A 27,235-nucleotide genomic window follows, 5' to 3' on the forward strand; every position below is an offset into this window, starting at 1 on the left:
GGGAGGGGGCTACGAGTGGGGAGGGGGCTGCTCAGGCCAGGCGGTCCGTTCCTCGCATCCCCGTGGCAGAAGGGCACGCCAGGCTCGCACTGCCATGTGCCACAGGACTGGCACACGCCATCGTTGATGCCACTCCACACAGTGACACACATCAGTCACACAGCAGCCAGAGGAGGAAGAGCACGAGACTGAAACCCTACAGATACCAGTCACCAGCACCAGCTGAAGGGCCAGGGCTGCTCGGGAGAAGCTGGTGACCCCTCACATCGTCACCATGGCACTGCAGCACATGTCACATCAGGGCAAAGGTGTCACCCAAAGAAACCTCACGCATGTGACCAGGTTGCTCTCAAAGCCCCTAATTCCTGCTCTTGGTTCCCTTTGCTTCATACCCAGAGTTCTGGCATCAACAAGTGCATTCAGCTGGGATGACGCACACAGGAATTTCCAAGGGGGGGAATACGGTCGTTGAGCTGTAAAACCCTGGATGAGGCCACAGAGGTCACGTTGGCCTCAGCACAGATGCCTGTGTCCAGCCAGGCTGGCCTTGTCACAACCCCCCAGGCAGGGAGTGTCCCTGGTGCCCCTCAGCATACCAGGACCCCGACCAAGGCTGTTCTCCAACTCCAGCTCCAGCACAGGACGAGTCTCTTCACCAGCCCTCAAAAACCCTGGTCCTTCCCCTCTCTGCCCACATGAGCCCTGGCTGCCCACTGTGCCTTGCTGCAGCCCCACCAGTCCCCTGCTGTGCCCCCTAAGCCAGGCTGCCTCTGCCCAACCTGCCAGCAGCACCTGCAGGTGCCCTTTGCTGTTTGGCAAGGCACAGAGAGCTGTGCCAGCGTGGCCACGGTTCAACAGTGAGAGGAGCATGGAGCAGCCCCTGGGCCGTGCCACTGCCTGCATGGGATGGGATGCAGGAAGCAAAGGTCATGCTTGGCAGGGTCTCAGGGCACAGCAGTGGCATCACTATGGGGTCCCTGTGAGCAGGGAGTGCACCTCACCCTCGACACGGACACCCTTCACATTCTCAGCTCTGCTGGGCTCCCTGTGACCTCCCTGCACCACTGACCTTGAGCATCCCAGGGTCGCCTCCCACCAGTCCTGGGGCAAAGTGAGGTGAGAGACAGCCCTGGTGCTGACCCCTCCACAGCACCCGTCTGCTGGGGCACATCTGCAGCCAGCGACGTGCCGGCACCCAGCCACCGGCCTGTCCCCACGGAGGAATGGTGCTCAGTGAAGGGCAATGGGTGTGCCCAGCACATTGTGGAGGCTTCCCACGCTCTGCTCCCCTGAGGCCATGCTCGCCCGCGGGGACCCAGCCAGCTGTCCCCTGCGGCTCCACAGGCAGACATGGCAGGATGCGGGCACCAGGCTGGGACTGGGGCAGGCAAGCACCAGGTCCCCAGGATGGGCACAGCCAGGGACAGGGCCCCAGCTGCTCTGTGCCAGAACGCAGCCCCCAGAGAACATCCTCCTGACCAGTCCTCCCCCATGGGTTCCCATCCCACAAACCCATCTAAAAGCTCGTCACACCTGGGCAGTTCTGGGCTCCCTGTGGCTATGGGGTGACCCCAGCCCATGGCCACATCTCCCTCTCCCCATGGGGGTGCTGAGGGTGCCATCCTCCTGCTGGCTGCAGCCTGGTTGCCAGGGCTGGATAGGGCCAGGTAAATCATTTCTCAGGCAGGAACGTCGCGTGGCCGTCACCGCCTCGGGCACAGCTGTGACACGCAGCGTCAGAGAGTTTCGGCACACGCAAGTTGTGCGTGGCCCCTCCCCGGCCCCACGCGGATATAAACCCCCACCAACCTGCGCTGCCCATCTGTACCTGTGGCACTGCCATGAAGACCGTGGTTGTTTTGCTCGTGGGCATCCTGGCCCTGTGTGCCCATCTGCAGGCGGCTCCTGCTGGGGACAAAGGTGAGTGCTGGGCGTCTCGGGGTGGCCGCTCCCACTGGCTCCGGGAGCGTTGCAGGGCTGGCTGGGGCCAGGGTGCCAGTGAAATGAGCAGGTAGGAGCATTCCCACCAGCACAGAGCCAGGCACTTCCCCAGCTCCAGAGCACCCACGCACCACTGAGGCTGCGGCCGTGCCTCGGAGCAGGGCCACCGAGGTCTGCGCCGTGTGGGCAGCGGGGGGCTCAGTGGTGGTAGGATGTGCCAGTGTGCTGGGAGCCCTCGGCTGATGGCAGATGCACAGCTGGACTCGAGGGGCCAGATCCCCCATGCGCCAGCCCATGCCCATGGTGTGGGGACCCTGCACTGCTAGCTGAGGGGCCCAGCATCTCCAGAGGATGGGGTGTCCTTCTCTATCCCTGTACTTGCTGCCCCTGCTCTGTGCCAGCAGCAGAAGGCTGGGTCCCTGCTCAGGTGCCCCTTTTAATCATTGACTGCATTCCCTCAGCAGTCAGGAGACGTGACTCCGGCACCTTCCCTGCTGCCATGCAGGAGTCACAGTCACCCGCGAGGCTTGGGCGCAGCCAGCATGACCAGGGTTAGCAGTAGCGGGCACAGCTCCCCAGGGACGAGGCAGGGAAGAGCCTCTGGGATCATGCTCAGGTCTGCTGAGACCATGTTCTCAGCCATGATCCTCCCCTCGCCATGGGGACAGCAGCCCACAGCCATGCTGGCAGACCCCTGCGTTCCCAAAGCTGCCCTCAGCCTGTTCTGAGGAAGCACCTGGCAGAGCCAGGGTGGGGACGGCAATATACCGAGTGCCACACACCGGGGACAGAAGCCAAAGCATTCCTGTCTCCCGGAAGGTGATGCTGACTGCGTGGGCTGGAGCCACTGGCCCTGTCACCAGCATGCTCACTCCAGCTGCTCTGGCTGGCTGGGGGCAGCCCCAGCAGGATCATCCCCTCAGCAGCCAGCCAAGCACCCTGGGACTGAGGCGCAACCGTGGGCAAACCCGCTGGCACCCACACTGCTCCCCACAGCTCTCATCTTCCTCTGTGGTTTCCCCTCATCTCCTGCCATGAGCCCATTTCTGGGCTGCTGTCTGCTCCTGTCCAGCTGGTCTGGTGCAGCCCCACTGCTGACATCCACCCTCACACCCTCACAGTGCCAGCTGCTCACCGCCAGCACCAAGGTCACCCCACGCTGAGGTCACCCTGCACTGGGGCAAAGCCATCACAGGGTCAGACCAGGGCAATGACCCTCAAGGACAACACTGGCATGGGAACCACAGCCCGGCCATGGTGGGACACCAGGGCAGCCCCTCCCTGACAGTGGGGACGGTGACCCTGGGTGTGCAGTGTGGGAATGGCAGCAGTGCTGCTGCTCCAGGGAAGCTGCTGCTAGGTCCAGGTGGGCTCTGTTCCTGCAAATCATCATGCAAGGACAGAGCTTCCATTCCAGCGGGCAGCACTTCCACCTCCCAGCCATTACCACCCCACCACCATGGCACCATGTCCCAGCCCTGATGCTGGGGCCACTGGGCTGCAACACAGTTGCCTTCATTGGTGGCATCCCAAAGTCAGCCCAGCCCAGCTCCCTAAACAGTGTTACCACTGGGACCCAGAGCGGGAGCATCCCAGTCACCCTGAGCATGGCCAGGTCCTGGCAGCTGCCTGGCAGGTCCCCATCCTGGAGGGCACAGGGACAAAGACTGCCCTGCTGATGTCCTTGCTGCTCCAGGCCTCTGCCTATCCCCCCGTGTTGCTCCCGCTGTGGTGACACGCGGCACAGTGGTAGGGCAGGAGGCTGAGCCATCTGTGCCGGCTCCTGTTCCTGCATAAACACCCAGGCAGGGAGGGGACCATAGGCAAAGGCAAACAGTTACTGATTTACTGCCACGCCACCGTGCCACATTGTTGACTGTGGGGTTAAATTACCTGGAGACCGACCCCGCCAGAGCAGACACCAGCTCGTGACTCAGGCAGGGATCATGTCCCAGCCCCAGGCACCCCTGGCCCATGCAGGTTTGCAGGATGCTCCAACCCCGAGCTGGGGCTGCCTCTGCAGACTCTGCCAGCAGCAAGGGCACATCACCAGGGACAGGGCAGGTCTCACCCTCCTGCGGGAGGCTGGGGAGGAGATGGGCACTGGCAGAGTTGGCAAACTCTGAGGTGAGCAGGGCAGCCACGTTGGGTGGGCGAGCTGGGCCCAACCAAACTAGCCCTGGCTCGACACTGGCAGGCACCATGAAGTGTCCTGGCCCACCAGACATGCTCTGGGCAGGGTATCCTGGACCCGCCGAAGGGTTCTGGGGTTGTACAGCCCCAGCACCACCAAGTCCTGGAGCACTGGGTGCATTTGCCAATGGTTCATTCCCCACCAGCCACTTGCCCATCCGGTGCTGCCAGACAGTCTGTCCGCATCCCTGGGGCTGTGGGAGACTGCAGGGATGATGGGGGCCACGGGATGAGATGGCAGCCAGGCAGAGCTCCCATGGCTGCTCTGGGGAAGTACAGGGGAGCCCTGGGCTGGGCGTCTGCCCAAGGCACGGGCAGCCTGGAGGGCCCTTCAGTTGAGGACCCAGAGCAGGAGGAGAACAGTGTCTGGAACAGGAGCAGGAATTGGGTGAGCGGCAGCAGAGCCGAGCTGCAGCCCTGCAGCCCTGTCTGCACCACCAGTTCCTCCCGGCCTCTGGGCATTGGTGACCCAGGCCAGGGGCTCCATTCAAGCTCATGACTGTGGCCAGGGTGGCACAGTGTGAGTCCAAGTTGGGACAGGTCGTGCCCTGTCCCTGGTGCAACCGTGCCTGCTACGCTGCCCGCGAGCAGTACCACTGCATCCCCATGGCTGATCCCTGCGTGGGGCCATGGCAGCCCAGCACTTCAGTGGGATCAGTCTGGAGCTGTCTAGGGTCCAGCGTGCAGGGGCTGCAGCCGGTGGTGGTTGGCTGCCATTCCTGCCGGGTGAGTTCTCAGCATGGCCGCCCGGTCTCCTCGAGGCTCCCCCTCCCTGGTCGGCAGCCAGGAGCGGCAGATACCTGATACTCGGGTTGTGCAAGCGCGAAGGGGGAGCCTGGCCCTGCCCGGCCCTTGGGAACCACCCGGAAGGCCGAGCCCGCCAGCCCCACCTGGAGAGGAGCTTAAAGGCCGGCCGGGCGGCCGCAGCGCAGCCGGTTCCTGCACCATGCCCATGGCCCGCAGCGTCCTCATCTTGGCGGGGCTCCTGGCTCTCTGGGCAGAGCTGCCGGCAGCATCCGCCCAGAATGTCACCAGTGAGTATGAGCGCACAGGCCCGGCACGGCTCGTCACAGCATGCCCGGCGAGCAGCCAGCATCCCTCTCTCCCAGCCCCAGGGCAGCTGCAGTGGGGGCTGGGGTGAGCACCAGCCCATGCCTGGTGCAGTTGGGCTCAGCAGCATCCCTGGACCCAACCCTGGGGCCGGTGGCAGCATGTCCTGCCACGGCACGCAGCCCTCGCCCTGCCCGGGGCCAGCTGCCCCAGCGCGCGCCCACGCCCCCACCTTTGCCTTGCAGCAAAAGCCGGTGTGTGCCCGGACCCGGCGACGGACGCGGTGAACTGCACGGTGGGGTGCCAGTCCGATGGCGACTGCGAGAGCACCCTCAAGTGCTGCCCGGCGGCCTGCGGCAAGGCCTGCCAGAAGCCCGACGGTAACACTCTCTCCTGCTCCTGGCTGTGCTGCTCGGAGCACGACAGCCCATCCCAGCCCATCCCAGCCCATCCCAGCTGGCAGCACCGGTGCTCCAGGGTGCAGTGGTGGCCATGGGCCTGGGCGCCCAATGCGGGTCCGGCTGCAGCGGGGGGGACCAGGGGCTGTGTGGGAGCCTGGCAGGCTTGGGGTATTCTCCTGCTGGGCCACACTCTTCCCTTCCTCCCCTCGGTGATGCAGGGGCTGAGGATGATCCCGAATGACGCTGGGGCCGGGGCTGAGGGTGGGGGTCTGCGCCGCTCCCCGTCACAGCGCTTGTTGACTGCTCAGCCTCGTGGGCGGCTGCCAGCCCAGGATGTGGGCACTATCCCGGCTCCAACCCTGCACTGGGAAGTCTCCCAATAGCATCATCCCCATCCTTGCACTGGCCACAGCCCTGCAGCTGTCCAGCTGAGCATAGTTACCATGCCAGTCCTGCTGGAGAGCAGCCTCTGGAAATGGGCTCAGGAGTTGGGATCCACAGCTGCAGACATGTGGATGTGACCTGGAGGCTGCAGTACCTCCATGGCTGCCTGCAGGATAGCACTGGCCTGGCTGCAGTGGAGGGCAGCAGGGTGCAGAGCTGGAGTCCAGTGCCGATGGCAGGCAGTGGGACAGCGGAGCAGGGGCCCCACACTGCCAGGTACAGGTTGTCTGGGGGCACATGATCCCAGGCAAGGTCTGGGCTGAACCCTCATGCCATGAACAAATGGCCAGGGCCAGGGCCATCCCTGGCAGCTGTGGGGGACAGCAGGGCCAAGGCCACCATCGGGTCTGCATGGCACACCTGCGTATCCTGTGCCAGCCATGCGTCCCTGAGCGAGACCACTGAGCACAGGGACCACTGGGGACCACTGTGCCACACAGTCTCCCTGACACATCCCCGTCGAGTCCAGCTGGCTGGAGCACCAACTGGCAAAGCCATGGAACGAAGGAAATGCCAGCAGCCATGGTGGTCCCTCCTCCATGGCAGGCAGGGGCCAGGGCCATGCCCACAGCTCCAGGAGCTGCAGGGTGGGCCCTGCCCCCCATGCCAGGACCATCAGGTCTCAGCCATGTCCATTTGCCTTTCAGAGAAGCCTGGCACCTGCCCACCTGTCAGCCCGGGCATCCCCATGCTGGGTGTCTGCAGCAACCAGTGCAAGTCTGATGCCAACTGCTCCGGGAACCAGAAGTGTTGCAGGAATGGCTGTGGCAAGGTCTCCTGCGTGACGCCCATCCACTGAGGTCAGCTGGGTGCATGCCAGCCCCAGGGATCCCGCCACATCTGTGCACACGTCCTGCTCACGGTCTCTGCTCCTTTGCAGGTGCAGCCACCTCCTGCCAGCCCAGCCACGGGGAAGCTGCTGCCCAACACCCATCCCGCTCACCCTGGCCGTGGCCCCACATCATCCCCCTGGCTTGGAGTCTTCAGCCTCAGCTTCCTCCCCAGGGTCCCCTGCTCGGGGCATGCCACAGCCCCCTGCACTCTGTCCAATAAAGCAGCTTCTCCCTGCCACGCCGTGGCTGCCTCTCCATCCTGTGCCATGGTCAACTTTCCCTGCCACTCCATGGCCACCATCTTTGGTTGCCTCTTCGTCCCGCGATGGAGATGCCTGGAAGGGCTCCACACAAACACCAGCATCAACTGGCTCTGTTGTGTCTCCAGGGGTCCTCAGCCTGTGCCTTGCCTGGGGCTGTCCCATGGGCCCTTGGCCCTGGCTGACCTGGCACACTGGCTCCTCCACCTCTGCACAGCCATGCTCAGAGCGGGGCCATCAGGGTGCAGCTGTGTCCCCTTAGAGCAGAGGTGCTCTCTGCTCCCCACTCTACAATGGCCAGGAGACAAACAGGCTGCGGTGTGTGCCCTCACATGAGCATCACCCAAACCCCTCCTTGCCCCACGCAGTTGCCCACTGCAGAAGCCTAAAGGAGCTTTGGGCAGTGCAGCCGACGCACCTCTGCCACATGCCTGCCCCTCCCCACCTGCTCAGGGCTAAGCTCCTGCTCCTATCCTGCCCTTCCTGGCACCTCCAGCTCCTCATAGGGCTCCAAGGGCCCTGTCCCTTCTGTTCCTACCCTGTTCCCACTCCCAGCCCCTGGGAGCGGAGCAAGCGTCCCTCCTGCCTGGGAGGGGCCGGTACCCCCAGAGCACCCACCCTTAGCTGCCCCCTAGGGTTGAACAAGCCCCACACCCTGCCCAGCACTGCCCAGTGCCCAGTGCTGGTTACCTCTCTCCCTATGAGGCAGGTGCAGGCTGGCACACCCCAGCACAGCACCACAGCGCCACAGCAACTCTCCCCGCTCCATGTGTGCCAGGAGGGACCCGGTGGGCACTGAAGACTGGGGACAGGACACTGCCCCTATGTGCCAACCCTCCTCACAGTGGTGGGGCTCTGGGAACTCTGCTTGGCCCCTGGCCCAGCTGCTCGTGGGTCACCGGTGACCTGGAAAGGGCTCTGTGGAGGATGTGTCAGCCGTGAGCCACGGGCCCAGTGCTGCCCCAGGAGACTCCCCCGAGCAGAATTGTTCATGCCTGGCACTCCCACAGTCCTGAAACCCTGCTGCCATGAGAAAGAGCAGCTTGGCTTGGCCAGCCCCCGCCCCAGCAGAGTTTAAATCCCAGCCCATCGCCCAGAAGCACAGCATTGATTGCATTGCGATGCTGGGTCAGCGCAGCGTCCTCCTGGTGCTCCTGGCACTGCTCGCCCTGGCCCAGCAGCACGGCCGTGGGGACCAGGGTGCTGCTCCCACCTTCAGCGCAGCCCCACGGGGACACTGGACCCCCACTGCCCCACCTGCCCCCCCCAAAGCGGGTGAGTGCCCGGCGGGGGCAAGTGGAGCCCCTTGGCCCCCCGGGCTGTACTGCCTCTCTGACCACAGCTGTCCCGGTGCCGAGAAGTGCTGCCAGAGCGGGCAGGTCTGGACCTGCCTCCTGCCCACCACAGGTACCCCTGCTCCCTCCGAGGGATGCCAGCACAGGGGCTGGGTGATGGGTGGGATGTGGGTGGGATGTGGGTGGGGGCTGGTGCCTGTGTCAGTGCCCCTGGCACGAGCCCCACTCCCTGGTACATGGCCACATGGAGCATCTCCCTCTGCAGAGAGCCCAGGCTACTGCCCCCGCGCCAGCAGCGCCATCGGGCCGAGCTGCGGAGCAAGCTGCCACAACGACACCGCTTGCCACTCCGGGGAGAAGTGCTGCACCCGCGGCTGCTGCACCCGCTGCGTGCACGCCGAGCCAGGTGAGGTGGCCTGGGGGTCCCCATGGCAGGCTGAGGATGCCCCGGGACGGACCCAGGGATCCACAGCCCCTATCACACTGTAGGGGAGCTGTGGGCACTGTGCGGCCAGACTGGCTGCATGCTGAGCCTCAACCCTCCCTCCAGCCAAACCTGGGTTCTGCCCACGGAAGCGTGCCCAGAGGAGTGCTGCCGCCTGCCCCAACCGCTGCACCGATGACCGGGACTGCCCTGGGGACCACAAGTGCTGCTTCTCCAGCTGTGGGCTGGCCTGTGCCCCTCCAGACACAGGTACAGCTCCGCCAGCCCTCCCTGGTCCCCGTGTCCAGCCCACCACCGCACTGGGGTAGCACAGCTCTCCCTCCCCTGCAGAGCCCGGCGTGTGCCAGGCCGTGCTGCCGGACAAGCCGCAGCGGCTGTGCCCAGCCGAGTGTGCAGCTGGTGGCAGCCCTCCAGGCCCCAGGAGCGTGTGCCACCAGCTGTGGCTCCCGGTGCCACACACCCGCCCTGGCCCCAGCCCAGGCCCTCTTGAGCCCCTGGGCAAGAGCTGGCCCTCAGGATCCCTGCACGCAGCTCCTCTATCGTGGGTGGGTGATGGTCCCAAACATGCACAGGGCTGAACCCCCTCCTGCACCCACCTCCTGCACCCTCCTCGGACCGCCTGCTGGTGGGACCACAGCCAGGGTTGTCCCTCACCACTCCACTTATCAGCTGGCATCCCATATTGGGCTGTGACTGGTCTCACTGGGTCAGACTGGTGTGGGTGTGAGGCTGGCAACTGAGAGCAGCACAGGGCTCTGCAAAGGAGGATGGAGAGGAAAACAGAATGGAGACCAAGGCTGTGCCAGGAGCGGGGCTGGGGGACACAGAATCCCAGCACAGCCACGATCCCCACTGTCACCAGGGAGCCACCATGTCTCGGCAAAGCCCGGCGCATGCCCCATGGTGCTGAGGGGCTCCCTGGGTCCCTGCCTGGAGCTGTGTGACACTGACAGTGACTGCCTTGGGGACGACAAGTGCTGCACCACCGGCTGTGGACACGTCTGCAAACCACCCACCAAGGGTAAACCATCAGCCAAGACCCCTGTGCCACCTCCACACCCTGTTACTGTGGCCCTCCCTGGGGGGCAATGGGAGGGTGGGGACCAAGCTGCTCATGGGGGAGGAACTGGGTGAGGAGCTCACCCCTGCAGGCAGGGCAGCTCCCTCACGCTGGAGGGGTGCCCTGAACCCCTCACCCTTCCCTCTCTCACATGTGCCAGTGTGGCCAGGGCTCTGTCCCCCTGCAGCGGATGGTAACCAGGCAGACAAGTGCCTCCTCCTGTGCCTGCAGGACAAGGATTGTCCCACCGGCCAGAAGTGCTGCCAGCAGGGCTGCAGCCGGGTCTGTGTCCCCCCGCTGTGGGGTACGTTCACCCCCAGCCTGCTGCCCTCCAGTCCAGCCTGGAGGGGACTAAGGGGGGCCCAGGGTGGGAGCACCTCAGGACCCCCCATCCCTCAGAGAGGGAGCACCCATCTTCACCGACCCCCTTACCTGTCTTCTCCAGGCACAGCCTAGCCCTGGCCAGGAAGAGCTGCACAGGAGCTGCCTTTTTGGGGTCACCCTACACCCCACTGCCATTGTACCACTGGCGTGAGCAGAGGTGCTGCTGCCCCCCACGCCTGTCCCTGTGCTGGATCCTCTGCACCGCTGGCAGGATGGCACCAGCATTGAGTGATGGCTCTGGTTGGGGTAACTGGCACCCCCAGCTGCTCCCAGCTGTGCCATCAAGGGCTGCATAGCACCCACACCACCCTGGCAGCCCGGCACAAGGCAATCCCCTTTGGCCTCAGCTGCTCCACAGCACCAAGACAGAATAAACATCCCATGGCCACCTCTGCTCTGGGTGACCATCCCTGTTTCCCTCTCTGGTTCCCAGAGGCGCTGGCAGCCTGGGCTGTGTGCAGGCAGGGAGGTGCAGGCAGGCGCCAGGCAGCCGTCCCTGCAGGCAGACACTGCCCCGGGGCAGGGAGAGGGTCCCAGTTCCACACAGGTGACCTCCAGCCATCATCACCCCATGGTGACCATCCTGCAGGGCCCGGGGGCTGCTCCATGTTCCCTCAGCAGTCAGGGACTGAAGAACCAGTTCCCTCGGATTCCTTGCACCAAGGAAGGGCTCATTTGCATCCCGAAGTGTGAAAACCTGGTGGGAAAAGCAGTCACGGTCAGGACAGATGGAGTCCCCGGACAGAGAAGGGGGCAGGGAGCAGCACTGACCTGCAAGGGGACACGGCAGGACCTGCTTACTCATGGATCCCAAACAGTCCCATGAACAGAGGCTACACCTCTGGCTGGGGGACAGCACCATGGCAGCAGAGCTGGCAGAACTCCCCAGGCTGCTCCTACTGCTGTGCCACGGCCAACCTGTGGGGTCTATCCACAGCCCCCACTCCAGGGAGGTGAGGGGCAAGCAGGGCTGGAGGGAAACCCAGGCAGGGGGTGGCAGCCAGCTGCAGCAGGGCTGTGCACCATGGGGGACAGTGCCTGACCCCAGCTGCCCTCCCCAGCCCCGTGGGTCGCCCTGACCCCAAAGCAGGGCTCAGTCAGAGATAAGCAGGATGGCTGGCAGGGCGCCAGTGGATTCTGGGAACTGTCCCTCCTCCTGCTCCTCCTGCCCCTCCTGTCCACGGCACAGCCAGATACCACAGCCAGCAGCCCAGCTTTGACTGCCCTGGCACCTCGGGTACCCCCTCCACTGACTGTAAATCAAGCCCCGGCTCAGCTCCAGACACTCACAACGTCCCTGGCAGCACCATGAGCCTGGGAGTTTTCCTCCTCCTGGGGCTCCTCATCCTCAGGGCAGAGCCAAGCATGACATCAGAGGAGAAGGGCGGTGAGTACCGGGTAGCAAACCTGGCAGCTGCCAGGCACGGGCAGCCTGGGGGCAGCTCCTTGCACCCTGGTCCCCCTTGTCACTGTCGTGTCTCCTCTGTCCCTGCCCAGTACATGCTGGCAGGGACCATGTCCCAGCTGGCTGCAGCACCTGCTCTGCTGCCTGGGGGACCCCGGGGGCATGTGTGCACCCCCTGCACCCTACACACGCAGCAACCATCAGCTCTCAGGGGTGCTGCATGTGCCAGGGTGTCTTCTACATTCTGGCTGCAGACACCCCCCCCCCCATGCCAGCCCCCTGCAGCAGGATGATGCCGGGGACGGTGGTGCCCAACTGCAGCGTGGCTCTACCCACCCCGAGACAACGGCCAGCGCCTCTTTGTTTGAGCCAAACAGCTGCTGTTTGCAGTGAAACTCCGGCAGCGTCTGTTTGCAGCCCAAACACGCGGTCCTGCCGCACCCGGCCAGGATGTTGACAGAGCGGCTGCTCCCAACGCATCCCTGGCTGGTGGCAGGAGCAGGGCACAGGCACCAGCTGGAGCTCACCTGTAGCAGAGGCAGGGCTGTCCTGATTTTCCCAGCACGGCCAAGATGAGCACAGGGTGCCAAGAGGAGGACAAGGAAGAGGAGGAGGCAGCAGTGGCATGGGGTGTGCTCCTTGCAGTGAAGGTGCCTGGGGCAGCAGGATGCTCAGGGATGGATCTTGACCTCCAGCTGGTGTGCCTTTTCAGGCCAGTGACAATCCTCGTGGCACTTGCTGCCTTGTGAAGGCACACACAGCCCCGTGCTGTGCCGTGCCATGCTGTGCCATGCAGGTCTCAGTGTGGGGGTCCAGCAGCCCTGGGACATGCTGCAGCAGAGTCTCCAGCCCCCCAGGCTGTGATCCCCACTCCAGTTCCCTGGCCCCTGCATGGGGGCCCATGCCTCACTCCTCGAGGATGGGGGATGAGGGGCTCTGGTGCTGGCACTGCCCTGATGTTGCCATCCCTCTTCAGGGGACCCCCTGAAACCAGGAAGGTGCCCACGGGACTTCATGCGCTGCCTGCGCCAGGAGCCCCCGCTCTGTGCCAACGACTCCAGCTGCCCCGCTGGGCTCAAGTGCTGCCCCTGGGAGTGCCGGCTCCGCTGCATCCCCCCAGCAGAAGGTACGGCACCACCTCTGTCCCAGGACAGCTGGCATCCTTCTCCCCCATCCCTGTCCCCATCCCTGTGCCATTCCCATTGCTACAGAGCAGCTCTCTGTGCACTGCTGGCAGCCCCCTGACCACAGCTCCTAAGGCATGGAGGGGTCTGGGATGGGGTACATGGTGGGGTCCAGCCAGGGACAAGCAGGGTCTGGCACAAGGGTCTGGCAGGGGCAGGTTTCCCGGTGCTGCCCTAGGACACTGCGGTGCAGCCTCACCTTTCGGCCCCTCGACGCTGCAGAGAAGCCCGGTGCCTGCAGGGCAGCAGCCCCCGAGGGGCTCATTGCCCCCTGCTCCTTCCCCTGCCTGGAGGACAAGGACTGCCTGGGAATGCAGAAATGCTGCCCGCTGGGCTGTGGCTCTGCCTGCCTGGAGCCGGCACCAGGTATGGACTTGGCAGGGAGAGCTGGGAGCCCTGGCTCAGCATGGGGACTCTGTGCCATAGACATCTACCACCTCCCTGCTTCCCTGACCTCTGGGGCAGCATACACAGCTTCCCCACACCAGCAGCCCCCGGGATGGGCAGGGTGGCTGAATCCTTGCACCCACTGTGCCCTGCCAGACCAGCCCAAGCCCACGGAGGGCCCCGTGGTGCAGCCAACACCGTTCCAGGAGCGGTGCCGAGGCGATGGAGACTGCCCCGATGTGCAGAAATGCTGCAACAGCAGCTGTGGCCACCAGTGCCTGCCGGGAGCGTCAGCTGGTGAGGCAGGATGGGACAGGACGGGCAGTGCGGGCGGGGACATGGCTCAGAGGTCAGGGATGATGCCGTGGGGCCACAGAGCTGTGGAACAACAGGGGCTCCTCGTCTCGTGCTCGCCGGGGTGGGCTCTGCCAGGTCTGGGGTGGGGACTCACTGTGTAGCTCCCAGGTGGGCGCTGGAGGGGAGAGGGGACAGTGAGGCCACCATCCCGCTCTCGCCTGGTCATGGTACAGAGGACACCAGCCCTGCCCCAGCCACTCAACGGCCACTGCCACACCAGTGGGGGTGCCTCCAGGACCAGGACTGTCCCCCATCCCACGTGTGCTGTCACCAGATGTGCAGCCAGCGGTGCCCAGCACGTGGCCAAGGTGAGGGGGCCAGGAGCTGCCCCAGAGGTTCAACAACCCCATGCACCCTGGTCCCCGTGGCTGTGCCTCTAAAGAGTGGCACTGCAGCCATCCCATGCCATGTCCACAGGGAAGGACGGATTCTGCCCAGCCTATGCTGGGCTGTTCCCCAGTTATGACTGCAGAGCCTGGTGCTGGCATGATGACGAGTGCCCTGGCAAGGAGAAGTGCTGCCTGAGTGGCTGTGACTATGTCTGCCTGCCCCCGTCCCAAGGTGCCTGATACAGGCAGAGGTGTCCCCCAGCTCCAGGGACTAGGGGACTGGGTGGGAAAGACCCACTGCTGCTGTTTGCACACCCAGCTCTGCTGCCTCCTGCCTCTAGAAAAACCAGGCATCTGCCCGCTGGCTGAGGAGGCTCCGCTGGCCACATCCCCATGTGGCACCACTTGCATCCGGGACTGGCAGTGCCCGGGGGCTGAGAAGTGCTGCAGCAGCAGCAGATGTGGCCCTGTGTGCTTGGCCCCCGAACCAGGTGAGGAAAAGGTTACCAGGACAGGGTTGTCACACACCAGGCATGCCAAAGCTCCTGGGGGAAGGATGTGGGATGGTGCTGCCATAGGGCAGCTGCTCAGACCCCCAGGGTGCAGCCTTCACGGTGCCCCGAGGCTGCAAAAAAAAAGGGGTGCCCACAGTATGGTGTAGTCCCTGCCCCTGCTGCCCCTTCCTTCCCATCTCAGACAAACCTGGCAAGTGCCCGAAGGTGAGGCCACAGCAGATTTCTGAACCGTGCTCGGAGCAGGACTCCTGTGCCCACGACAGGGACTGTCCCCGGCAGGAGAAGTGCTGCTTCTCTGGCTGCGCCATGTGCTGCACCCGCCCTGCCCGAGGTGAGCGCAGCAGCCTGGCCACCAGCACGGGACAGTAAAGTGAGAGCAGGGCTGGGACTCCTGCCCTCACCAAGGTCTCCTCCTCCAACAGAGCACCCTGGGGAGTGTCCCCGGCCAGAGCCATGCTGGGACCCCCGGCGCCGGCGTGGGAGCCAGTGCCTGGATGACAGTGTCTGCCGGCGAGAGGAGAAGTGCTGCGACACGGGCTGCGGCTGGGAGTGCGTGGCCGTGCCCAGAGGTAGCAGGCACAGCCTGTTCGGGGGTAATTGGCTCCAGCCCCCTGAGGGTGGCCAGGTGACAGTGGACCTCCGTGTGCCCCTGCAGAGAGCCGGGACAGAGCTGATGGCAAGTGTGTGGAGGAGTGCGAGGTCGACTCACAATGTCCCCGGGGACAGCGGTGCACCAGCATCGGCTGTGGCCACGTCTGCATGGACATCCCTGGAGGTGAGAGCCAGCCAGGCCCTTTGGGAGCCATGCAGGGCCACTCTGGGGTGCCCCACCGTGAGGTGCCCCAGCCAGGTGCCCCCCAGCTGGGTACTTGCCTTGCAGGCAGAGTAGGAGTGTGCCCCATCCCCAGGGAAGGGGGGACGTGCCTGGACCTGTGCAACTTTGACGAGGAGTGTCCCTGGGGCCACAAGTGCTGCAGTAATGGCTGTGGCCACGTCTGCACACCAGCCTCTCTGCAAGGTCAGCCTCTTGTACCCTCTGCCCCGTGGGGATGGAGATCAGCATCCTCTCAGCACCCACTCCTTGGGGTATCCTGGCCCTCCGATCCCAGTGAGGATCCCATGCCGTGAACTCGTGGGGGGTCTGCTGAGATGGCTGTGCCCGCGGGGTCCCACAACTTCCAGGGATACAATCTGCCCCTGCCCTTCTTCCCATGCCTCCCCTTCCTTCTGTGCAAGTGATGAGCACACACAGCCTCGGCTCAGAGTCACCAGGTGACCGTCCTGCCCTGCCCACAGAGCGTGACATGGCGGCTGTGCCACGACACGGTGCTGAGCGGTGTGCGGAGCAATGTGAGGCCGACTCACAGTGTCCCTGGGGCCAGAGGTGCACCCGCACCAGCTGTGGCCGTGTCTGCAAGGACACCCCTGGAGGTGAGACAGAGAACGCAGGTGTTGCCCTGGAACACATGGGTGTCCCAGCCAGGTGCCCCATGGCAGGGTGCTCTGCCTTGCAGGCAGAGATGGAGCGTGCCCCATGCCCAGGGGCCGTGGGTTGTGCCTGGACCTGTGCAGCCTCGACGAGGAGTGTCCCTGGGGCCACAAGTGCTGCAGCAATGGCTGTGGCCACGTCTGCACACGGGTGTCCAGGGGTAAGGATGGGGCCAGCACCAGGGCTGGCACCAGGTCACGCAGGGTGTCAACTAGACCCGTGTGAAGGGCACAGCCCTCAGCACGCTCCCAGCTCGGCATCGTCGTGAGGCCGGTTCCCGCTGCTGCCCCATTGCTCTGCTCCCAGCAGATGCACTTTCAGGGCGAGGGGATCTTAAGTGACACGGAGCAGGATGAAGCTCTCACAGAGCTGGCCAGCATGGCTGCAAACATGGCCACTGGTCCCTCACTTCTCCAGCCTTGTGGCTCCCTTAAAAGCACGTCCTCCTTTTCAGATGCTGTGTGATAGGAGAGCAGCTAGGAAGACGTCTTCGTTAGTGGACATGGGACAGTCACAGGCTCCAGCTGGCCTGTCCCCTCCACACCACCTCCAGCAATAAAGTGTGTACTTGGCCACCTCCAGCTGCCCCACATGCTCCTGGAGCAGCCTGGAATCAACTGTGGCTCCCAGGGAAGGAGCATCCCCGGGGCCAGGGGGCTTAGCCCCTGCTGGGGTTGGTGCCAAGGGGCCAGTGAAGCGGTGCAGACAAGGACCTGGGTCAGGGCAGGCTGGGGACGGGCACCCATTGAGTTGGTGGTCATTCCTCCTCCATTCAGTGGCTTCAGCTCCCAGCCAGGTCATGTCAGTAGCTCAAGGACAAGGCTGGGCTTGGAGCCCATCTGAGGCAGGGGGAGCTGCAGGGTGGTGGCTGGGTGAGCTCCAGGGCCGCCATGCCATGCTGCTGGAGGCACCCATCACCCAGTCCCCATGAGGTTGGGGAGACAAGAGGGATGGGCACTGCCTGCTCCAGCAGGAAGGACGAGACCCAGACGTGCTCATCCAAGGACCCACCCTTGTATTGAAGTGTCACAGCCTGAGGAGAGGGATGGGCTCCTCTGGTCAGGCACCATGGCACAGGAAGGGGCAGCCACGCTGTCATCGTGGGGCACATGTGCCTGTCATCAGGCCAGCGAGCATCCCCAGTCAAGCTGCAGCCCCCCAGCATGGCCACCCCAGCCAACAGCACTCGTTGCCACCAGCACCACCAGAACCAGGGAATGGTCCCCTCCAAGGTCAGGGATGTGACCACCAGCAGCAGCTTCCCCTGGGCTGGGGCTGTGCAGAGGCCACTACACCCCCCGGGCCAGCACTATCAGTCACCTGGAACTGAGACATGGGGTGTCAGGAGCGGGGCCAGGAGCAGCCTCCATCTGTGGCACACAGCCCACGGCACGTTGCTAGTTACCGACGTGGGAACAGGCCTGGGAGCACTCGCCCTTGGTCTCAAAGTTGTTCCTGTTGCCGCCGCAGCCGCCGTAGATGAACTCCTCACACTGCTGGCTGGAGGCGTTGAAGAAGAAGCGGCGGAAAAGAGCCTTGCAGTTCCCACAGACCGAGGGCAGGTAGCAGAAGTCTGCATGGTCCAAAGGGGACAGGCTGAGCCAGGGGCAGGACAGGGATGCCACCACTCTCAGCGCTGCCAGGCCCCTGGAAAGGTCTGCACAGTTCCAGTCCCTTCTTACTGCCAAACCCTTTGTGCCAGCAGCCCGCAGCCCCATGTACCAGCAGCTGGGTTGCTCCTCCACCTCACAGTGTGCTGCCCCTCGTGGTCTGCAAGGACCTGGCACGACCCCGGGAGCACCCCAGGGACCTCCCTTCCCAGCTTGCTTCCCGGTGTGAACTAACACCCCTCCAGTCACCCACCCCTGCTGCTCCAGAGCCCCACTACCACGGCACCGACCCCTCACCTAGCACCGGCTCCTGGCAGGTGTAGCCACACTTGCTGGGACAGCACTTGGTGACACCGTGGCAGTCGGCATCGCTGGTGCAGCGGGCACAGGAGGCGTCCCTGCGACAGGCACCACAGGCCTCATCCAGCGGGTCCTCCACCACCTCCGAGATGTAGTAGCAGTACCCAGGCTTTGCTGTGGGACACAGCGGCCAGAACGCTGGGGAGAGCCACTGAGCAGGGGCCTCAGCAGCCCCCCAGTGCCCCAGGGCCAGACCGCAGGCACCCACAGCCCCAGACCCCTGCAGGCACCTGGCAGCACAGGGGCAGAGGAGAGCACTGGCCAACAGCGGCACTCGGGTGTCCCTGTCCCCAGGCCATGCCCTGGCCACACTCACCCATCCCCAGCTCTTCTCGTCCATGTCCATGTGGGGCCGGGCCGGATCGCGTGGTGAGGGGGAGTAGGGCAGCGAGGAGGAGGAGGAGAAGGCAGCCGGGCAGCAGCTCCATGGTGCCCTGGATGGCCGGGTCTGGCCCTGGGTGTGGTGGGCTGGGATTTAAGGTGCGCGGGTGGGGCAGAGGGCGCAGGGCTGTCGCCTGAGCCCAGGTAATTCCTGCCATGCAGGTAATGAGCCACACCTAGGCAGGGCCCAGCCTCCCCAGTGGCATCCTGGCCACATGCCTGGAGCCAGGGGGACCGGTAGGACGGGACAGCTGTCCTGGAGTGGCTCTCGGGGAGCCCAGCTGGGTGGCAGTGGCGTGCCCAGGCTGGGCTGGGGGCACCACTGGTAGCAGCCACAGTCTCCTGGGGACGAGCCTATCGTGGGGACGGGCACGGGGAGGTCAGTACTGGCCTCTCTGCTACCAGTGAGGATGGCAGTGCCATGCCAGGGCATGGAAAGCTGCTGGCTCTGGCTCAGCCGTCAGCCAGGGAAGGGCTGGGGCACAGCACACTGCAGCACCACTGCCCTGCACTCCCTGCGGTGCAGGGCCTAGGGAGAGGCTGTGCCAGAGCAGAGTGCTGTGCCCCTTCACCCCTTTCTCCCGTGCTCCCTCATGGGTGACAAAGAGCATCCCAGATGGGATGGACCTGCACATGGGGCTGAGCCTGTGGGTACCACCTCGCTGCCTGCCATCGTGGCTGTTGAAGGTCCCACAGGACAGTGATGTTTCCTTCACCCACCCCACTCCCAGGGACTGCCTGCCCTGAGCCGTGCCCTGTGCCCCCCCCGGCAGCCCCCTGCTCTTGGCAGCAGGTCGGGGTCTGGCAGCTTCGTGCTGGTGCGGGGAGCATTCCCTGGGAATGGGACACGGCTCACAGCCCTCCAGGCTTCCAGCTGGGGATCCGGATCCACAGCAGCGCAGAGCTCCGGGCCCCGGGCTGGGCGGCACCCACCGGCACCCGTGGGCGGGCGTGGGGTGAAACCTGCCAAAAGGAGGGAGAAACAGATTAAGCTGTTTCTATTCAGCAGGAATAATTGTCTTCCTGATTACTGCCGTAATTACTGTCCCAAGGGGGAAGCGGAGGGCGAGGAAAGCTCCGTGGGGAGGGGCCAGGAAAGTCGGACTCGGGGTGGGGTTTGGGGGGTGGTGCCGCCCGCCGCCTTCGCCCCACTGCAGCTTTTCCTGCCTCTCCTCTAAAGCCCCAAAACGAGATCCTGGCAGAAACCCCGGCATGACACACGGTGACGTGGCCAGTCCTGAGCAGGGCGGGAGCAAAGCCCGAGGGACATGCCGGAGGCGATCGGGAGCGCAGGGTCAGGGTGGGCAGTGGGAAAGGGACCCTCGGTACTGCCTTGAGCCATCCGGGACATTCCCGGTGGCACAGAGACTCCCAGCCCCGCACCCACAGGAGGGCAGGGCCACAGCGCCAGAATCCACCGGGGCTGCATTTTTCCCGCTATCTCCGCAAGGAATCACAGCCGGGTGATCCCTGGAACGACTGACGGCATCTTCCAGAGCAGCTCCGGCTGTCCTCGCACCGGCAGTAACGCCGTGGCCAGGCTGGGGTGACACCGCCGTGGATGCGGAGCCGCTCCCGGCGGTTGCTGGGGTTTGGGGCACGGCGGGTTCAAGGGGAGGGCTGTTCCCAGGTACATGTTGGGGTTGCACGTGATAGAAACCCCTTCAGAGGTACCCCCTGTCCTGCCCTGACACCAGGGATCTGCAGGGTGAGCAACTGGCACAGCTGGGGGGGCAGAGCCGACAGCCAGATCTTCTCCAGGGGGAAAACAGTGACCAGGGCGCTCGGGGAGCACCCAGGAATGTGGCATCTCCCAGGGCGGATGCTCAGGTGGGACGGGGACAGGGGCGGCGCTGTGCCAGTGGGATGATGTTCCTGCCCAGGCCGGGCTGCACGGCAGGAGAGGCACCAGGGGAGCCGAGGGACAGAGCGGGAACACGGAGAGCGTGGACTCCCCACGCACACACACGTGTGCACAGCTGGCTTCCACGTGTGCACACACATGTACACACACGTGCAGGCAGCTGCCCGGGCAGGGGTGTGGAGCCCTCCTGCCTCTCCCAGGGACAGGCACTCCCGCGGAAGGGACCGTCAGGGAAAGCCCCCGGCAGCTCCGATGCCGCTGTCCTTGCGACACTTCGACACTTCGCAGTGGCCGGGGTGGCTGATCCCATCAGCCCGTGGAAGGGAGCAGGAGGCAAGAGGCAGCTCCAGCACCGCCTGACGGGAATCTGGGCACCCACTCTGCCTCGGGCAAGGACACAGGACCCCGTGCTCCAGCCCTGCAGTCCTGGTGCCCGTGCAGAGCCCCCACCTCGCTGTTCCCAGCACCAGGACCCCATGCCCCCCTGGCCTGTCCTGGTCTCCAGGCTGGCCAGGAGATGCAGGGCTGAGGGGCTGGTGGCAGTGCGGGGCTGTGGACCGTGTCGGGTCACAGGACGTCCCTCGGGAACCAGCGATTGTTCCCAGAGGCAGAACAATGCCCGGAGAGCTGCCAGGGCACCACGGGCTGCTCCACAGCGCCCGGCCAGGGAGCCACCTCTGCTGCCTCGGCCAGGCCAGCTCCAGGCAGGGTCCCCCGGCCCCTCGCTGCCACCTGTGCCCTACCTGTCCCTCGCAGCAGGAAGTTTCATTGGCTGCTCCTGTCAGCACCTTCGTGCCTCACCTGAGGCTCGTCCAGCAGCAGCTGCCTGCAGGAGGGAGGGGACAGGGGGTGTTCACGCTCGGATGGAACACGTCAGGTGCTGGGGCACTGGCCAGGTCATGGGGACCAACCTTCTGCCCCAGGAGGATTTAAAACCCTCCCTGTGCCCAGAGAGGCAGCCCCCACGTTGCCCGTCTGTGCCATGCGGCTGCTGTCGCTGCTGCTGCTCTTGGGGCTCTGCTGCCTCTGGGCCCGGCTGCTCTCTGCAGGTGAGCACAGGGGGGCACAGGTGGGCATGGGTGGGCACAGGCAGATGTGGGGGCAGTGGGACAGCACTGCAGGAGGGTGTGTTGCCATGGGCACAGGGACCAGAGTGACTGTGGCTTGGCTGCAGCATCCTGCACAGCATTGCTGTCCCCCCCACATCCTTGCATGCTGCAGAAGTGACTGGCAAACCCCCCACAGCTCCCTGGGAGGGGTGTCTGGGGTTTCTGGAGCCCTCACCCTCAGAGCCCCACTGTGGGGCCGACAGCTGTGCCCTGACATGCTACAAAGTGAGGGCTTGGACACAGATTCCTGTCTTTCCCCAGAATTCACCTAGCCCCCACCTGGACCTGGACTGAGGACCCAGAGTGTGCAGCCAACCCGCACCAGACAGACAGACAACAGCTGGACAGCCAGACAGCCGGACAGCCAGCCATGGAGGGCTCCATCAGCTGCTGGATGAGCACCCAGCACCCTGATCCCACCTCCACCTCCTCACCTTCAGCTCTGTGCTGACCATGGGAGCCTCCGTGCCCCCCACCTCCCAGTAAACCCAGTCTGTGATGAACACTGGCTGGCTCCTGCTGTTTCTGTCTCCTAGCAAGCCCCTGCCAGCCTCTGTGGGATCTTCAGTCCCTGTGGGAGGGATGGGGTCCCTGTCCTTGTGGCTCATGGTCAAGCTCTGCCATGGCAGCTGCTTTTGGAGGATGCTGGGGGCCTTGGGCATGGAGCAGCTCACCCCAGTGAGCCTCAGGGAGGTGGGATCACACGGATGTTTCCCTTGCCAGAGATGCTCTGCAGGTCCCAGGCAGGTGCCCAGCTGGGGCTGTCCATGGGGGGTCTCCCATGAGGGACAGAGGCATGTCTCTGTGCAGAGGGCCCTGCCAAGCCCGTGCTGGGCAGGAGCAGATGCCAGAGCTCACTGTGCCAGGACAGGGCTGGTGCAGCCACGATGGCCTGGCCATGCCAGGCACTGACCAAAGACAGCTAATCATACCCAGCCAGTGACCAGTGCCAGCTTTATTAGGAAGGAGAAGGTCCTGCTCAAAATACTGCTGGTGCCTGGGACCAGCAGAGTGCCTGGGACCTGGCAGAGTGAGGCAGAGGAGGAGTCTGGGGACAGCCACTCACTGCGGGCTCCCCTCACCTCACCTGTTCCTTGCCTTCCCTGCAGCATCGATGAACAAGTGTAATTGCTGTCACCAGTACCATCAACATCACTGCAATCATCATCACTGGTGTTAAAGAAACGTTTGACACTAGGTTCTCATCTCCATCAGATAGATCTATTGGCACAGATCAATCATGAAATCAGGTAGCTTGAGCTGGAGGCTAAAAGAGAGACCCTGAAAAAAGAAATCCCTGGGCAATTATACTCTTATAATCTAAACTCCCCATCCCTCATGCAACAGTCCAGACCAAGAACATTGTTAGGCTTTGGGGTCTCCTCGCTCTTCATTGCTTCAGTTTCGTTACTAAGTGGTTACTGTGTGACCACCTTCACACCCTCTGAGGTCAGTTTTGGTTGGGGTTTCAGCCAGTTCTGCAGTCCAAGTTGTAATATGGTTGTTACAGTTCATATACCACGATCTATGGGCTGTCCACTCCAACTATTAATTTTTAAATAATATTTAAGCTACAGCTTTGTCTATTCTAACTATTATTAATGTTCAGATCTTCAGCCCCGGGTTTCACTACGCTCCATCTTTGACTTACACAACACACCCAGTATGATTCAGATAAAGTTCAATTTGCACCTAACAATTCCAGCTACGGATGTCAAACAAGCACTTGGCTACTTTCAAATAATAGAAAATTCTCAACAGTCAGATCCAGGCTTCTTTCCCACCTCAAGCTCCTCCTCACTCTCTGGCTTCCCCCCTGGTTTCTCCCCACATGCCAGCTTCCCACCAGCCACTGGCTTCCCACCAGTCTCTGGCTTCCCTCAAGTCTCCAGCTTTGCTTTTCCCTAGTTTTAATCTTCCTTCATGCTGTTTTTTTTCCCCTGAATTGGGTTTCTTCCCAGAGGCATTGCTATAAACATCTAGTGAATGTTTATACCCCTGTGGGAGTTTGTTAATGGAATGTTGTTCCTTCCCAAGGAAATGCAAATTTCTTTTTATCCTCCTCTTATAAGGGGGGCATAAAGAACACACCCATGGGTGTGTGGCTGTGAAAATCCCATTTTGAGCTGCCACAGAAGTTGGGTGTTGTGGTACATTAGTGATGATTGACTCAGGGAGTGCAGGTGCTGCACAGAGCACACACACTGCAGCCTCCCGATTGCAGCCTCCCAATTTCTGTCAGGGCTAGGGCTGGCATCTGAGCTGAAGGACCATACCCACGTGGAGTAATGTATGGCCATTCCTCCTGACATAATATTACTGTGCACTCCTGAGATCATTCAGTAGTGTCAACTATCTTCTCCCAGTTCTGCAATACCTTGGCTGAGGGCGTCCCCTTCTTTATGCCAGCTACATTTCTCATCTTTCACAAAACCACAAAAGTCAAACTCATAGGAGGCAGGACTTGAACCTGCTCTAGATATTTAACACACTACTCAGTCCTTTCTTACTCCAGAGCTCCTGGGTGAAATCACCCACTGCCAGGAATTTGAATGTCTGGAGTTTAGAAGGACTGAAATGGACTGAGTGTCCCATCTGTGCTGCCAAACTGTTAAAGAAACTTTTGACACTAAGCTCTCATCTCCATCAGATACATTTATTGGCACAGATCAATCACAAAATCTGGTAGCCCCAGCTGTGTGCCACAAAAGAGGGACCCAGAAACCCCTGGAAATCCCTGGGCAATGATGCCCTTACAACCTAAAATACCCATCCCAGTTATCAGCACCATTTTCATAGCTATTGGAGTTATCAGTTTCACTGCTGTTGGAGTCACCATTTTCATTGCTACTGGAATTGTCATCATCACCATCATCATCACTGTCATTGTAACGGTCATCGTTGCCATCATCACTATTTTCATTGCTGTTGGAGTCACCATTTTTATTGCTACTGGAATTGTCGCCATCATCACCATCATCACCATCATCATCACTGTCGTTGTAACGGTCATTGTTGCCATCATCACCATTTTCATTGCTATCAGAATCATCCCCATCATCGCCATCATCACCACCATCATCACTGTCGTTGTCGCTACCATCATTGTCATTGCCATCATTGTCATCACCATCATCACCGTCATCGTGGTCACTGACTTCATCCTCCTCACTGTCATCCTGGTTAGATCTAGGCTTCTCTCCTGCCCCAGGCTTTTCCTCACTCTCTGGCTTCTCCCCCAGCACAGTTTTCTCTCCAGATGCCGGCTGCCCACCAGCCTCTGGCTTCCCTCCAGAGTCCGGCTTTGCTACAACCTCTGGTTTTTCCCTAGTCTCAGTCTTTGCCTCACATGCTGGTTTTTCCCCTGAACTGGGTCTCTTCCCTGTGTCCAGGTTCCCCAGTGCAGGACTTGCAGCAGCTGCTGGCACAGACCCATGCAGGAGCTGGTCCTTACCCACCTGCTCCGCACACAACTCCTGCTTCCCGCACGAGACGACCTTGCCAGGCTGTGGATCATGTACCACACTGGCCTCTTCCCCAGGCACATGGCTCTTACCCAGCAGAGCGTTTCTGGGCTCCCCTGGTGGTGGCCACCCGGCTGGAGCTGCTCCATGGAACTCTGGAGGAAGGAGAAAGCAGCAGCGTCAGCCCTGCTGTGCTGCCCTCACGCCTGCTGCTCCCACCCAGCAGCTTGGTTTGCCCCAGCTGTGGCTGCCTTCTCCTCTGTACCTTTTCCTGGTGGGTTTTCAGGGCTCTGCCCAACCATTGCTGCCCTCACAGCCAGGACAGCTCAGTCCAAGGGCCACACTGGTGCCTCCCAGCACGTGGCAGAGTTGTGGTGGAACCAGTGCCTGAGGGGCACTCCTGGGCACCTCTGCCCCGGGGCCAGCACCCACCTGTGCCTCTGGCTGCATCGGGGAGTCAGGGAGAGATGGCACCATGCCACAGCCCACCCTGGCACTGCAGTGAGCCCCACATGCCAGGGCTCATCCCATCCCACTCCCACACAACTTCCCTGGCCCTCACAGGCGGCAACCTGGCACCTGCCAGCACCTGCAAAGCACCTCCGGTGCTTTGGTCCCTTCCAACCCAAACTGTTCTGTGATTCTATGAAAATAAGGAAAAATATTCTTAAGCCCCCGAGAGGCCTGGTGTTCCCACCCGCCTGTACTTGCCTGTGATGGGTGCTGCCTGCAGCTGTGCCCACAGGGTGAGGAGCCCCAGCAGGAGGGTGCCTCGTGCCATCCTGCTGCCGAAGTCTATGTCCAGGGCTGTGCCAGGTGGCAATTTAAAGTGCCTCGCAGGCAGCCCGGGTCCAGGAATGGGAGGAGGCAGCTCACAGGTGACTTCAGGAACCTCCCATATTTGGCTGTAATTCTGTTTACTGGATAGCAACTCCAGCTGCCTCCCTCCACCCACAGCCAAGGCTGGAGCAGGATCCAGAGCTGGCTGCCCGCCGAGTAGGACAGCGCAGGGACTGGAGGAGGGAAGGTGAAACCAGGACTGCACAGAGGCAGATTCTTCACTGCTACTCTCAAGAGGAATCCCCACCACGACCTTGGTCAACAGCAGTGGCCCCAATGCCAGGCTCTGCCCCAGTGCTGGGCTCTGCTGCAGGCAGGAGCCCACCCAGCCCTGCCACCCCAGACAGAACAAGCACAGGGCAAAAGCACCCAGCTGGCAGCAGCACCCAGAGCTGCCTCCTTCTACACACAAATGCCCTTCATTCAAGGCTGCTGTCCCACACGTGGGACACTCTTTGCAGATTTTTGCAGGCCCAATATTCAAGGCTTCATTTGAGCGCTGGTCTCTGAGCCATCCCATTCCCAAGCAGAGCACTCCAGCTCTTTCAGTGTCCCTACTGTCAGTCGCCAGGTCTGGGCACCCAAATGAGCGAGCTGAAAATCTCAGCAAGTTAACACTGTCCCCTGGCCCCACAGTCCTTCTGCTTTGTGGCCTCCCCAAGTGCCCCATTATCACAGGGCAAGCCCCGTGTGGCCCAGAGTACACAGGGCACAGTGAGAGCTCAGTGTGTCCTTCCCCCAGAGCAGAGACTCCAAAAGGCGCCCTCCAAGCAGCTTATGAGAACTCTTGAGCATGGATTGCAGGGTTTGGTGTCCACACATGAGCATCCCAGTAATTTACACATGAGCATTCAATAACCACCTGAATTCACGTGGGAGTGGGCAGTTACTGCACACACGAACACCAAATTAGTTACTGCCCAAGCAAAGGTCTGCTCTGATGAAACGGTGCTGCACTAAAATGGACCTCTCTGGAGGAAAACGTCTCAAGATTTCAAGGATGAGAGCTCACCCAAGGCGAGGAGAGCACAGGAACCTGCCTTCAAACTGCCAGCCAAACTGGTGGCCTTCGCTGGAGACCCACAGTAAGAGTAAATGAAAATTAAATGCACTGCCACGTTGCCTTCCCTTTTCTCTGCATCTGATTTCAGAGTAAAGACTTATTTAGTATATTTGAGAGAGCAGATTCATCTTAATTAAGATTCAATTCTGTGAATGCTAATCTGTTTACACTTTTATTCTCCAGTCACCCAGGAGTGCTCGTTGGAATCTGATTTCATAATTTTTTCCTTCCCTATTTAATTATCTCTTCCTGAGTTACACACAAACCAAAGTGCAATGAATAAGAGAGGAGAACTTAAGGACTGGTCTGCCCAGGACACATCAGCACCAAGCACGAATGGGTCAGACTTGCTGGATCAAAAGACAGAGTTTAAATCTGCAACTGTGGGGTGAGTGAAATTAATTGGTTTGAGCTCTATGTTATTTCTATGACTCCAAGCAAGTGCTGGCACTTGATGCGAGCACTGGGAAGGCAAAGTTGTGCTAAAAGAGCTTTTCATCAACGCTGTGTCAAGGCGATGGAGGGGCAGCACGAGGGAAAGAGCACAGCTCCACGCTGCCAAACCTGTGTGG

At 62.2% G+C, this 27,235-nt stretch overlaps 2 protein-coding genes across 3 annotated transcripts; both read left to right on the forward strand.

The window, feature by feature from the left end:
* Nucleotides 1-1,931: 1,931 nt before the first annotated feature.
* Nucleotides 1,932-7,104, forward strand: LOC116795557 (WAP four-disulfide core domain protein 2-like). 2 transcript variants are annotated; one of them, XM_032705324.1, is made up of 4 exons: nucleotides 4,859-5,168; nucleotides 5,430-5,564; nucleotides 6,677-6,829; nucleotides 6,910-7,104. In XM_032705324.1, exons 1-3 carry the CDS (start codon nucleotides 4,874-4,876, stop codon nucleotides 6,826-6,828), a joined length of 582 nt encoding a protein of 193 aa, XP_032561215.1. In that variant the 5' UTR covers nucleotides 4,859-4,873; the 3' UTR covers nucleotide 6,829; nucleotides 6,910-7,104. The 2 variants fall into 2 exon arrangements, with proteins under 2 accessions (XP_032561213.1, XP_032561215.1); XM_032705322.1 differs by lacking the exons at nucleotides 6,677-6,829; nucleotides 6,910-7,104 and having other exon boundaries at nucleotides 1,932-5,168; nucleotides 5,430-6,661.
* Nucleotides 7,105-11,490: 4,386 nt separating this feature from the next.
* LOC116795544 (keratin-associated protein 10-4-like) lies at nucleotides 11,491-16,437 on the forward strand. Its single transcript, XM_032705312.1, has 13 exons — nucleotides 11,491-11,693; nucleotides 12,688-12,837; nucleotides 13,118-13,261; nucleotides 13,439-13,579; nucleotides 13,813-13,947; nucleotides 14,057-14,200; nucleotides 14,310-14,459; nucleotides 14,665-14,814; nucleotides 14,906-15,052; nucleotides 15,139-15,258; nucleotides 15,780-15,914; nucleotides 15,998-16,132; nucleotides 16,427-16,437. The coding sequence occupies exons 1-13, from the start codon at nucleotides 11,615-11,617 to the stop codon at nucleotides 16,435-16,437; spliced, it is 1,641 nt and encodes a 546-aa protein (XP_032561203.1). The 5' UTR covers nucleotides 11,491-11,614.
* Nucleotides 16,438-27,235: the final 10,798 nt, after the last annotated feature.

The sequence above is a fragment of the Chiroxiphia lanceolata genome, chromosome 17 (genome assembly GCF_009829145.1).
Source record: "Chiroxiphia lanceolata isolate bChiLan1 chromosome 17, bChiLan1.pri, whole genome shotgun sequence".
Classification (NCBI taxonomy): domain Eukaryota; kingdom Metazoa; phylum Chordata; class Aves; order Passeriformes; family Pipridae; genus Chiroxiphia; species Chiroxiphia lanceolata.

Bases quoted from the DNA above. Each gene is read 5' to 3' on its own strand.
- LOC116795557 (XM_032705322.1), top strand. From the start codon at position 4,874: ATGGCCGCCCGGTCTCCTCGAGGCTCCCCCTCCCTGGTCGGCAGCCAG. The intron at 5,169-5,429 runs GTGAGTATGAGC...TTTGCCTTGCAG, and splicing joins ATCCGCCCAGAATGTCACCA to CAAAAGCCGGTGTGTGCCCG.
- LOC116795544 (XM_032705312.1), top strand. From the start codon at position 11,615: ATGAGCCTGGGAGTTTTCCTCCTCCTGGGGCTCCTCATCCTCAGGGCA. The intron at 11,694-12,687 runs GTGAGTACCGGG...ATCCCTCTTCAG, and splicing joins GACATCAGAGGAGAAGGGCG to GGGACCCCCTGAAACCAGGA. The intron at 15,915-15,997 runs GTGAGACAGAGA...TCTGCCTTGCAG, and splicing joins CTGCAAGGACACCCCTGGAG to GCAGAGATGGAGCGTGCCCC.